Below are 12880 nucleotides of genomic sequence, written 5' to 3'. Positions count from 1 at the left end.
TCTTGGAACTATCGCCCTGCCATCTTTAGGGCCGCTTTCGATCAAACTAATTAGTTTCTTAAGACACTACCTAAAAGAGTCAACTTTTGAACCTTAGGAGTTCCAAGGCAGAATGCAGTGCAAAGTTTCATCAGTGTATGAACTGTGAAATAAATTAGAGTCGTTATCAGGAACACACTGACATTGTTTAGGAAAACTATCGTTAGAAAACTAATGTAATGCCCAACATTTGTCTTCACTAGATAGTACATACGCAACAGAATGCCTGGAGAGTGCCGCTGTGAAAATAAAGTTTTAAAAAAGTAATTTATTTTATGCCAAGATTGAGGTGAAAAATTAAATAATTTTTTGCTTTTTGTGTTGTGAACAAAATCGTAACATATTTTTTTATAAAAGACATACACAAAGTAAAAAAAAAAATCCACAGTTGCGTTGCCCATTAAATTCGTTTGAAAAAGAAATGAAACAAAACAAAGACAAAAACAAAGTTCTGTGTTCGTCCCCCTCTTCGTCAGCCCGTCTCCGGTTTTATCAGAAATGTGGAAGGAGCAAGCCTTTCCTTTTGTCACGTTACCAATCGATAGTTTTCCTAAAGTGAAATTTTTGCCAAATTGTGAAACGGAGAATGCATTCAAAGTACTCGAACCTCTACCTTTTCTTTAGCAACGATGGACCGAAACAATTTTATATAAAAAAAAAAATAATAATAATAACTGCAGTGTAAACAAATGAAACTTTCTAGGAATACTCTCTAGATGCTGGTGGATATAAATATGGCATTTTTCAAAATTAACTTTTTTCCTGATTTTTGGTAGTGTCCCCTAAAATAATCCGTGGGCGAACGATCCCAATATACTTGCAGACAAGTATATTGGCATCGTTCACCCAGGAACTTCTACAATCGTCCATTACATGCCTCTCTACAAAAGGCGTTTGAAAACCACGCCCCTTTGGGTCACTATTTTATTAATCAATACATCATTAGTGCTGAACCCTGAAACGCTCTAATACAGTTGATTTTTCAGTTTCGGCTCATCGCCAAATCGATTCCATTGCGGTTACGGAAAGAATTCCGTTTATCGGTTCAATTTGAGTCCCTACCAGTGGCCCGCTAACGATTTAATTGAAGAAAGGGGCTTAGAAATAGGACAAGATATTTTGAGTGTGGTACACTCTACCCCCTGCATACTTGTTCAAGGCATAGCAGTATTAAATTCGTACAAGGACAACTCTGGTTTTGGCAAACACTGTTTCATCTTGGATACAGGTGTTTGGAAAGGATCGGAATTTAGCGACGAATTGTTACATCACAGAAATTATCACTTTTTCCACATAGTGTCTACTCTTCTACCCTTGGGAAACCAGTTATGCAGAATACCAGGGAAGAAATACTTGGTCTGTAACAAAGAGTGTGACACAGAGAAAAGAATTTCACACCACTTCCTTTATTATTCCAGAAAACATTACCGAGTATCAATAATCCCAATCAATAAAACAGGCCTGGAGCTGGAAAAAACATTACATTACAATAAGATAAAAATGATCCATCACGTTAGTGGATTACATGCAATGCATTACTGGCACTCCATTACTATCTAAAGTAATTTTGTAATTGATGCATTACATTTTCTCCACAGAATGTATTTGGTAAATATAAAAATTGTGTAATCAACATAATGGATTGCTTTCATTGCTTTTTTGGCAAAAGATAAAAACAAAATACAACAATAAGGTTTGATGACAAGCAGCCAATTCAGCAATGCAGGGAAGACAGCCCAATGCACCTCAAGAATCACGAAAAAGGAGCTCCATGCCCATGAAGACAAGATGGTCTCACAGAGCAACATGGGGAAGTCAGGGCAGCCACACAGTCTCCAATCCATTTTTTGTACGGCAGGATTTCTTTTCAGCATCCTCTGGGCACCTTAGACAGTTCCTTTACGTCCAAGAGAACTTTGATGGCTTGTAACGCAGTAAAGGAACCATAGTTCAATTCTGTTAGGCTGTGCTATGTTTGTGTGCAGTGATTTCCCTACCCACCCACTGAAAGGGGGGGGGGGGGGGGGGGGGGGGGGGGTTTCTGAGGGCACCCTCTAAAAAAATTTTCCGCCAAGGAAAAAAAAAATATTTTGAGCAAAATCATTGTTTTTTTTAGCGCGCTGACTCAAGAGTGGTTTCTATATGGAGCTAACCTCACAGTGGCATCAGAACACGAGCCGTTTCGTCGCCTCACCTCCACGCTGCTTAACTCTGGTTCCTCCCCTTATTGGCGTGAAGGAGAACAGAGGTGAGGTTTGCCCATTGAATATACATTCATTATTGACAACCATTGCGGTATCCCAGTATTAATACCATGACTGATATTTTCTGACGGTGATTTTTGCTTTACTTTGTGGTTTCTTAAGAAAATTATGTATTCTTCATTAAATGCTTAAACTGTCGCGTTGAATGTAGAGTTCCAGAACCTGTCGGGCCACCACGCATGTATCTTTGTCCACACATAGAAAAATACAGTGGAAAAAGAAAGAACTAAATAGAGAACAAAAATTGCCTCCCTGAGCTTGCCTACCCTAGCCTGCCTGCCCCCCCCCCCCCCCCCCCCCCCTTTGCCCCCGGAGACACCCCCAATCTTAATTCCTGAGAAACCCCCCGTTTCTGTGTGCCCCTGCACTGCACAATTTACTGCATGTTTACCTAGCACCCATTTTTTTATGTAAAAAAACACTTGTTTGACCATGACTGGAAGAAAGTTTGTACTATCAGAATAATTAAAAAGGCACAAAATGATTGAAATCAACCGATATCCAAATTTGTATTTTTATGTATATTTCAATACAGTTATTATCTCATAAGAATCAAAGCAATGAGTAATGTAGCAATTACACAAATCAATTACTTTTGTGCAAAAGTATTCAGAAATTGTGATCCACTACATTTAAGATTGAGTAATTCATAACTGTATACCATTACTTTTTTGAAGTAATGGGAACAAATTTGGTTCCATGCAAGCCATTCCGCTAGAAACAAACCAAATGAACTTACAAAGCCTTGAAGTAACACAACAGGAATAGGGGTCGAAATATCAAAAAACAAGAGTTGGCTTACTTTGCTGCATGGGAGAAGACATTGTTCTTCCCAAAAGCAAAATAAAAAAACATATTGGGACTTTGTCACAAAACAACTAAGGCGACGAGACCCAAACCATCACCCCAATTCCTCCATCGAATAATAACTTTTCCCACACACATAAAACTTGTAATATTTTTCTAGGTATAAATTTTTTACACACAAAAGGCACAATGCTAACAGGTTTGCAGTACGTCTTTGACATTGCATGGAATCATGTTAGACCATTAGCCTTCATTCGAGGCAACGTCTTATGTAAAAAACACACTTAAAAATAACCCATCAAAAGTGACGGGAAAAAATATCAAAGGTGATGCAAACCACCAATAGCAAAACACACAAAAAAGCTACTGTAGAATACCGCGCATCCGCCCATTCCACACTAAGCACCCATTCCTAAACTTGTAAGATCTGAGAAATTATGCACAGTACATTTATATGTAAAATTGATGACCCATCCCCCATTTTTTCGCAATTATCTTCAAATTCTAAATGGGGGGCTTACCCGGTATTTTAGGGTGAGTAAAATTAAAAAGTATTGTTTCAGACTATGCTAGCATCATATTCAAAGATTGAGAAATCCCTCATTCTTGCAACCTGTGAAGCCCACTCAAACAGAAGGGCACAAAATACGCTTGGAGTTAAACTAAGCCTTTGAACGACTTTTGTCGAGTTAAATATCCTCGCAGGGTAGTGCACCCACGTCACTCTCCCACGAAACCTACTGTAAAATCCCAAGCAAGCGTCCACTCTAAATTTGGAGATAATCGTGTAAAACTGGGGGAAGGGCACTTAGGTCAACAATACGTAAAGATAGGTCTTTTATGTATTTTCCAAATGTTACAAAATTGAGGGGTGGGCACTTCTTATGGAATGGGTGGATGCTCGGTATTTTATGGTAGTTAACTTCAAATGTGCAAATGTGTCCCAAAGGCTAAAACCACACAGATGTCGTGGAATCTTCCTCTAACAAACCACTAACCGCAAAATGTGAAATTTGGGGTATCCAACTTTTTTCGAGCAACGTCATGCATACCGTAATAAAAGAGAGTGGCAATAAAGGCCTCAACTGTTGGCAGTTTTCTCCCAGTGGGTAATACATAGCACACTAGTAGAGCAAAGCTAGAGAAAAACCAAAAAAGGGAGCTGGGTGGGCCTTTTCGATTGAAAGAGTCAGCTACAATGCCTAGTCTCAAAATCCTCAGTGCCCACACACAAAAGCATGCACCAAGGATGGAATGGGTGCCCCCGAGGGTATTCCAGGAAAAGGCCCGGAGGAGGCTGCAATGTCGATGTGAGAGTAGCACAGCGGCTTTGCCGAGTCCAGGCCGTGCTGCAAAGACAAAGGAAAATACCTAAGCCATACTACACAATCTCGTCACATGCCAATTAAGAGCAGGCGTGGCCCTTAAATGGTGCACAGAATGGCACTGGATGTCCACTAAAACATGTTTAAACAGCTTAAAGATTGTTCCAAAATTAACTTTTGAGTGTTTTCAAATTAGCATAGTAAGCACAAAACATGAGCAACACAGGGCTGGGGCTACAAATACATAATTGATGGAAAGCGTCCCATCCCTCAAATTTGAAGAGAAATGGTTAAATTGATGGCGGCAATTAGTTTACGCAAGAACTTGTACAGAAATTGTAAGATAGCAATCAGCCCTCCAGGTAGACTCAGCTAGAATACCAAGACAGTTGAGTAGCCTGTAATAGTTGCTGTAGATTCTTTGTGCCAGGTACTGTCTTACAATATTTTTAAAAAATGCTTCTGCACATTTTCTACTGTTCTTCGCAAACAATAACTCTTTCCCTGATTTTGTTTAAGGACTGCCCAGATACAACGACAAGTTGAAATACATCGAGCTGCTCACCTCCCTAAGCAGGAATATGCTGGTAGGCTACACCAGGTGTGTTTAAAGGGGCACTGAAGTCATTTTTGAAAAAAGTCGTTTTTGATTTTATACTGTTTAAAAGGTGTTAGTTCCTGCATATACCAGGTCCTATATTACAAAACCGCCTATTCATCTCAGGGCAAGAGAAAAACATGTGGACTTTTTTCTCGCGGACTACACTGTGTAGACCAATGAAAGCCCTACAATGTGCGCAGATTCCGAATGATTTTATTATAACTCGTTCTGATAGGTACACATTCGGATAAGACTCATCTTTTTCTCTGCGGACGGAGCCATCGCTTGCAACTCGCCGACAAGCGCCCTTCGTCGACCACTTCACTCGGAAAGAAAATTCTCCCCAAAAAGGGTGTGTTGCAATCTTCGAACATGCTTTTAACAAGAAAATAAGCTACGCACGATTGTGATTTCACATTTGTTGGGATACTTAGAGAGTCTAGATTGAGATGTCACAACAAAAGGACCATCTCAGAATCAATTTCAGTGCCACATGTGCCGGGGAAATTTTTTTTTATTTTTTTTTTATTTGCAACAATTGAATGAAATTTTTCACACTTTAAAGTGCTTGATCTCTTTTCCCTAAATCTGGTGTTTGGTTTGATATGGCTGGCTTTTTATGTTCTGGATGCAATGCATGTGCAAAAAAATACATGTTCTTGCATGCGTGTGGGATATGGCAACACAAAAAAGAGCATAGTAAAATAGGTTGATTCGCTCCTTTTAAACCACTCAGTGCAATGAAAAACAAAAATGATGTGTATGAGAACACTTCTATTTCAAGATAAATAAAAATTGCAAAAAAGTTATTTTCAAAAAGCTAACATGTTTTTTTTTTTTTTTTCATAAATATACAATATATATTCTTTAAACCATTATAGTTTCATTCTACATATCCTCAAGCTTATCGATGCCAAATTTGGTTGTCATAGAACAATATTTAAAAAAAACATTCTCGTGCACAAAATGAGAAAATGCCTCAGAATTGCAAAAAAAAGAAACAGATTCAAATATTAATATATATGTGTAAGTGGTACTCCTAAGCGGCAGGAAAAAGAATTTTTTGTTATTATTTTTCGTGATAAATTTAAGCTACAAAAGATTGCACCGAAGAAGAGATGGCTAGGCCTACTTCTCAAAATAAATGTGATGGCAGGCGACATCACAATTTGAAGAACTGCACACAAACACCGCTCATATTTATGCCTTTCTCGATTGCCCGGAGATCTTTAAATACAAATTCGACCTAATTTCACGACAATATTCAGTTTCTTTTTATATACATAAAATATGAAGATTTGGGGACACTAACACCCCCAAAAATGTTTTCTTTTTTTGACAGGCGACTTAATATGGTGTCCGGAGACCACCCAATAAATATTTTGCTGCAGAGTTACGTATAATTTTAATAAAGCCACAAATCTCCACTGCACGAAACCGAAACATGACCACGGAAGCTCATGGCCGGAAGTCATGTGGCTACACCCGACTGCGTTTATTTTTCTTCGCTTCTCCGGCGTGTGAAGCAGACAACGAAGTTGCAAGTACCGTTTGTCGTTTCACTTCCACTCAATGTTCTGTGCTTGACGATCAATTGGTTGGTACCACTAATGACAGTTCCGGAGTAGCGGCCCCACGCCCATCGCAATGTTGGTCCGTTGTGCACCGCCACCGCGTCGTCCAGCCCGCGGTACAGCCCCATATTGAGAATGACGTGTACATGTACTTTCTGTAATCTGTGCAACATTTGTTTTTCTTTTTTTCGATCAACATGTTTGCAGATTTTTGGAGGCCAGAAAAATGGGGTTCATATTCTTTTCTATCTTTAATATTGAATGAATGCCTTAGATGACCCACGACTTTGAATATATTTGGTATGCTTTAGTTTGAATGCCTTGTGACCATAGAAAAGAGAGTGAGCACGACTGAAACCGGCCAATTCTCGACCGGCTGTTTTCGGGCAGAAAGAAAACGAATTTCGAGCCGCAAATTGAGTAGTTGCACTCTTATAAGTCATGTTTAAATAAATATCTCGGCGAGCATAAATACTCTGTCAGTGTCCCTCCCCCTTCAAGCATAATAAAACACACACTAAAACCAAAAATCACATTTTTTGCAAAATTTTGCTGTTTTTCAATTTGCATCTCCCCTTAACCAAGCGATGATCTGGTCAAGTCTCAAAAAACGCTAAAATTCCAGCCACAGCTATATTTTGTGAGTCCCAATAACGTTTGAACATAAAGGTGCACTAAAGTGGTTTTTCACTTCGTCTTTTTACAACAAGTCTAACTTCTGTGCCTCAGGAACTCTAGAATTCTAAAAATGTATGGTGCGAGCAACGTTCCTATACTCCGCTCACCCCAAGCTGAGACTGCAGCGGAAGCTACGTCCTTGTTGGACCAGTCATACGCCTCTCTTTCGCTATGTCATCGCACTTGTAAAATCATCACGCTTCTGAAATACCCACGCGCGGAGAGCTGGGTAAGGTGATGAGAGAGAGGCGGCTGATAGGTGATGCGGGCACGTAGCTCCCACCGTAGTCTCAGCAGGGTGAACGGAGTAGAGATCAGTCAGTTGACAAGCTTCCTGAAACGCCTGGCGGCGGCTATTCGTGGCATGCGTGCTCCGTAGCGCTCGCTACACCATCAGCCCACCCAATGAACAGAAGTGGCGGAACTGGTGGAACGTTAGGTGTATATTACCTGTGGTGGAAAAGGAATCTATTGTGGCTTTCATGGTAAACCAAGTTTGTGCAAAACCCGGTGCAAACAGAGTGTCATTCGAAAGCGGTCACTTTACGTTGCTTGTGGTGGAGGCGTTGATGCTGGTGGCACTAAGAAAGAAGCCCATACCTGCTCGCGTGCACGCAAGAGGGAAGAACCGATTTGGATTGCAGCTTGCTAGAGGCCGCCGCTGTCGCCACTGATTTCACAAGCTATGATGTCATCAGACAGGCTACAAAAAGCGAAACCCGCAATACGTGCAACCAGAGAAGCAACCTGGCTGCCTACCAACAAAGTACTTCGCAGTCTTCACCGCCTCTTGCCTATATCTGCACACGGACACCAGATCTGGCGACGAGGATGATGAAGCAGAAGCAAGACCCAGAAAAGCAGCTGTGATGGTCCGACGATGTACGACGCGCAGCACCGCCGTACGAAACTGGATGGTCGGCACACGAGAAGCACGCCTTCGACGATGGCAGCCTCCAATCACATCGGTCAACTATATGCGTTTTCACCTCAAGAAAAAAGGAAGTATTTCATATGCCTCTTGAAGTAGTTCTAATAAGACTTGGTTGCCAGAGGAAGAATCAATGCTTTTAGCGCTTGAGACGTGCACTCCTGATAAGAATACACATTTTTGATCTAAAATTCACCTACATATATATTAATTCTCCACATAAAGGGGGAAATTAGCAATGCTCCGCAAGGAGCCGGACTTGTTTTACAACAGTTCTTGAGGTGAAAACAAGTATAGAAGTTTTCAATGAAACTCTGAGCCCTGGGTCTTGTACGAAGAAAGGTTAACTTTTTTCTTTCTGGTGAACAAAATCAAGCGAGCTCAAGGTGCATGCATTCCCGAGCATAATGGGGCCCAAGACATATGTCCTATTGAAATCTTTGACGGCACCAGTTAAACCATCAGAACGAACGCTTGAGCAGCTGACGGAATAGCTGCACAACCACCTGACGCTAAGAGTGTCAGTGATAGGGGAGCGTGCTAAATTTCACAGACTATGTCAGCTGGAACATGAAAGCCTCGCACAGTATGTAGCAGAGCTCCGAAAACTCACTGTGACCTGTGAATTGGGCACCTTTCTGGACAATTCATTAAGAGACAGGTTTGTGTGCCGACATACAGCGGTACTTTTTTGCTGAAGACACAACATTAACCTTTCAGACAGCCGTTGAATGCGCACTCGTTTTGGAAGGAGCTAAGAAAAATGTCAAGGAAGCGCACGCAAAAGAAGTGAGTGATGACTTGCACAAGTTTGACACAGATGAGCCCACGAAAAGTAAGCAGTCCTTCGAGTGTTATTGCTGCGGCTTTGATAAGCACCTCGCAAGGGCGTGTCCGCACATTGCAGATAAATGCGCAAACTGTGGCAAAAAGGGTCATGTTCAACATGCATGCAGGGGCAGCAAGAACAAACCAGTCCACGGGAAAAAGTGGCTACAGACTCTACAAAACAGCAGTGACACAGGAAACAGTCCAAACGTTGTCACCAAAAGCTTGGCATCCAATTACTGTCAAAGTCTAAGTTCAAGGTACGCCTTTGAGCATAGAGTTAGAGACAGGTGCCTCTGTGTCCATGATTCCAAGACAACAGTTAAAAAAACTTCGACCTGCTCTGAAGCTTGAACCAACGAAGCTGCGTCCAAAGACCTACACCGGCGAAGCAGTGCAGCCCTGCACCGTCTTGCCCCTCTACGTTGTCGACCACAGCAGACTAGCACTTCCAGATTGCAAGTGGCTCGTCAGTCTTCACTTGGACTGTGACTGCACCTGTACTGTGCACAAGCTGTCTGATGGTTCTCAACCTAACACCAGCCACGAAGAACTCGAGGCATGCTTAAGAGGACTTCAAGCCAAGTACAGCATCATCTTCGATGGCACCCTTGGCAAGATTGGAGGTGAGCAAGCTTAAAGCAAGGAATGTGCCCCATGCACTACGTGTGGCAATAGAGGAGAAACTGCAAAGCCTGGAGCAAATGGGTGTCATTACGCAAGTATCCACCCGTGAATTTGCCACTCCAATTGTCCCTGTTGTCAAAAAGGACAGCTTCATAAGAGTGTGTCGAGACTACAAGACAACAATAAACCAAATCCTTGACACGGAGCAGCAGTACCCCCTGCCCAAGCTTAACAAAATTCTAGCTGCACTTGCCAGAGGCAAATATTTTTCCAAGCTGGATCTCAACAGGGCCTACCAGCAGGTAGAGATGTTAGAGGACTCTAAAAGGCTGCTTACATCGCATACACACAAAGGACTTTTTGCTGTGAACAGGCTTCCCTTCGGAGTAGCTTCATGCACCTGCGTTGTTTCAGCGTATTATGAATATTATTCTGAAAGGACTACCAGGAGTCGTATCCTACCTAGAAAATATTCTGATCACGGCAGCTACCGCTGAAGAACACGTCAGAAACCTGGAAGCAGTTTTTCAAACACTTGCGGGCAAAGGTGTTTGTGTCAAGGCCACCACTGTTGCCACTGACGTCACAAGCTACGACGTCGTCAGACAGGCTACAAAAAGCGAAAGCTGCGATGCGCGCAGCCAGGGAAGCAACCTTGCTGCCCACCAATAAAGCACATCACAGCAGTCACCGCTTCTTGCCTGTATCTGCACACGGACACCACACTGCTCTTCCATGGAGCCTGTCAACTGACAGATCTAAGAACATTGGGTGCGAGTGCCCCGCTTCGATATAACAGTCACAGTTTAACCGAGACTGACGCAGACTGACGCGCGCAACCAGGAGCATCATGAAATGTGCTTGGTCCACACCTTTAACCCCACGGCTGGGGATATCTCTTCAAGGTTGCATACACGAGTGGACATCCTGCAATCTTGAAAGAGCTCTACCACAGCTAGTTTAGAGGTTCTCAACATGGACCAAACATGTGTCATGATGCTCCTCTAATTCTTTCTGGATCCTCCTCCAATCTGCATCGCTCCAGTCACAAGGTGACCCGTAACATATTTTTTATATCAAAGAGAATTTTTGTGTTTTTAATAAGTATTTCTAGAATTTTTGAAGCACATATATTAATTTAGTTTTACAAATACGAAGAGAAAAACCACTGTAATGCACCCGCATAGTTAGGCATAAATGAAAAATGGAAAGCGCGCGTTCAACGCAGGTGGCTTTGGCACCGGGGGAGGACGAGTACAGCAGTGATACCCTCGCCCTTTCGCATATAATAACACCTAGTTGCGGTCCAGGCGCAGCGCATTCGGCCAATCGCGATTGCGCTGGGGGTCATGTGATTGCCCTCCTCGCCCCCTGCTCTTTCTTGCCTCCGGTTACCAGTTCCCTCGGCGCTCTAAGCCTTTGCGCGCAAGAATGGGGGCGGCCAAAGCATATGCTGGAACAAGCAGCGGCTGCTCGACAGCGTAAGAGCGCCCGTGAAAGAAAATGTCGTCGATGTGCAGGCACCGACGGTCTCACACTGGGTGCTAGGATGGAGCGCAATTGACGTCAAGATCATGCTGTGCGCGAACGTGAAGTGGCACGTACAAGAGAATGTTACCAATCGAAGAATGGACATGCTGGTGCGACCGAGTGATTTGTGCAGCACATCCGCGAAAACGTGTTTTGTGCTGACTGCTCTGTCTGTGATCAATTGTAGTTTACAGAAGACCTGGTGTTTTTGCCAGCGGCTTGAAGAGGCCTTCTTTACCTTATCCAAACCAGATGCCCTGATCAGGAAAGCAGCTGGAGACTGGTGACCTCGAGGGGTACGGGATGAAGGCAGGTTGTTCGACTGAAGAATATCCTCGTACTCCGAAGGCCCGGCCACAAAGGTGTAGTCCTGCAGCGTGTCAGAATGCCAACATCCAGACATCCACGGGAAGGCTAGCGGACGTCAGCACTCACCTCACGGCGGATGGTCGACACTTCAAACATGTCGCCAGTTGCATCGCCTGCAGCCTTTACTTTTGCACTCACTGCCTGTTCCCGAGCCGGTCCGTTGTCCAATATGATCTGCACAAACAGGCACAAACAACTGAGCTTTCGAGGAAGTCACAAAATTCAAAATCCCTAAACTGTGCAACTCACCGAGTATCCGTCGCCTACAGCCAAACAGGCGTGGCCAGTCAGAGTGGCGATGGTGAACAGGCGTGGGTTGGTCTCATGCAGAGCCTGTCCGTTATCAGTTGACAACAGTGTGATTCAGCTCACAGGAGAGAAGTAAAGCAGGCTTACTTTTTCCTTGAACTGGGCAAGCACATCAGCCATGGCCATTCGTCCCTCGGCATCGGTGTTCCCGACACGCACCCGCACTCCCGCACGTGATGTTATAATTTCGTCCGACACGTAGCCATCTGCAGAATGTGCCTACTAAGCAATGACAATTCAATGCATTCTTGACCATGACTTACCGGGCCCAATGCTGTTCCGAACCATGGCCATGGCACCGTAAACCTTCACTCCCTTTGGCTGCAACTCACTCAGGACCTGGGTGTCATAAACAATGTTATAAAAACTGCAAACAAAAATATACTCCACGTTATGAAGTGGCTTACCTTGAAAAAGCCTGCAACTGCAGCAGCACCACACTTGTCACGATGCATGCCAGCCATAACGCCACCCGCCTTCACATCGGCTCCTCCGGTGTCGTAAGTGACGCCCTAAAAAGCGGCCCAAGATGACTTTTGTAATACAATGAACTCAAAGTTTAATTCTTTTACCTTTCCCACAAGAAACACAGTCGATGTGACAGGCCCCTCCGGAGTGTAAGTCAAGAGGACCATCCTTGCCTGATGTCTAGCAATGCCTAAAAAAGGAAATCATTTACCTTTCTAGTATTCTCATCTCTTAAATTGTATCATATTTGCGGGAGGATTAAAACCAACTCCCCGCAGCAAAGACACCTGATGGTAAACATACAAACCTCGAGCAGCTCGGTTTACGGCGGCCAGGAGAGGGTATTCTTGTTCTAGCAGCTTCTCGTTCGAGATGACTTCAACTTGAACTGGGGACCCCTCAAATACTTTCTGCACATAACTGGCTACCTCCGGAGGGCTCATTCTTTCGGGGTCCGAGCCTCCAATGTCACGGCAGACGATCCTACATTTTCAAAAGAATATGCCCATCACCTCATCGGCACTAGGATA

The 12880-nt window shown here is 43.4% G+C and overlaps 1 protein-coding gene across 2 annotated transcripts in view; it reads right to left on the bottom strand.

Annotated features, from left to right (window-relative positions):
• Window positions 1-1429: 1429 nt before the first annotated feature.
• Window positions 1430-12880, bottom strand: part of LOC8026854 (putative aminopeptidase W07G4.4) — a 39313-nt gene continuing 27862 nt past the window's right edge. For both annotated transcript variants that reach the window (XM_042287392.1, XM_042287393.1), the window contains exons 8-16: window positions 12658-12833; window positions 12455-12540; window positions 12290-12394; window positions 12146-12221; window positions 11970-12088; window positions 11823-11906; window positions 11640-11747; window positions 11443-11574; window positions 1430-4459 (exon numbers count right to left, since the gene is read on the bottom strand). In XM_042287392.1, the coding sequence (XP_042143326.1) occupies window positions 4328-4459; window positions 11443-11574; window positions 11640-11747; window positions 11823-11906; window positions 11970-12088; window positions 12146-12221; window positions 12290-12394; window positions 12455-12540; window positions 12658-12833 (1018 nt within the window). In that variant the 3' untranslated portion in view covers window positions 1430-4327. The remainder of the gene's footprint in view (window positions 4460-11442; window positions 11575-11639; window positions 11748-11822; window positions 11907-11969; window positions 12089-12145; window positions 12222-12289; window positions 12395-12454; window positions 12541-12657; window positions 12834-12880) is intronic.

Source organism: Ixodes scapularis, unplaced genomic scaffold, assembly GCF_016920785.2.
Source record: "Ixodes scapularis isolate PalLabHiFi unplaced genomic scaffold, ASM1692078v2 PGA_scaffold9__187_contigs__length_104089568, whole genome shotgun sequence".
NCBI lineage: Eukaryota > Metazoa > Arthropoda > Arachnida > Ixodida > Ixodidae > Ixodes > Ixodes scapularis.
This window is presented reverse-complemented; position numbering and strand designations above follow the sequence as displayed.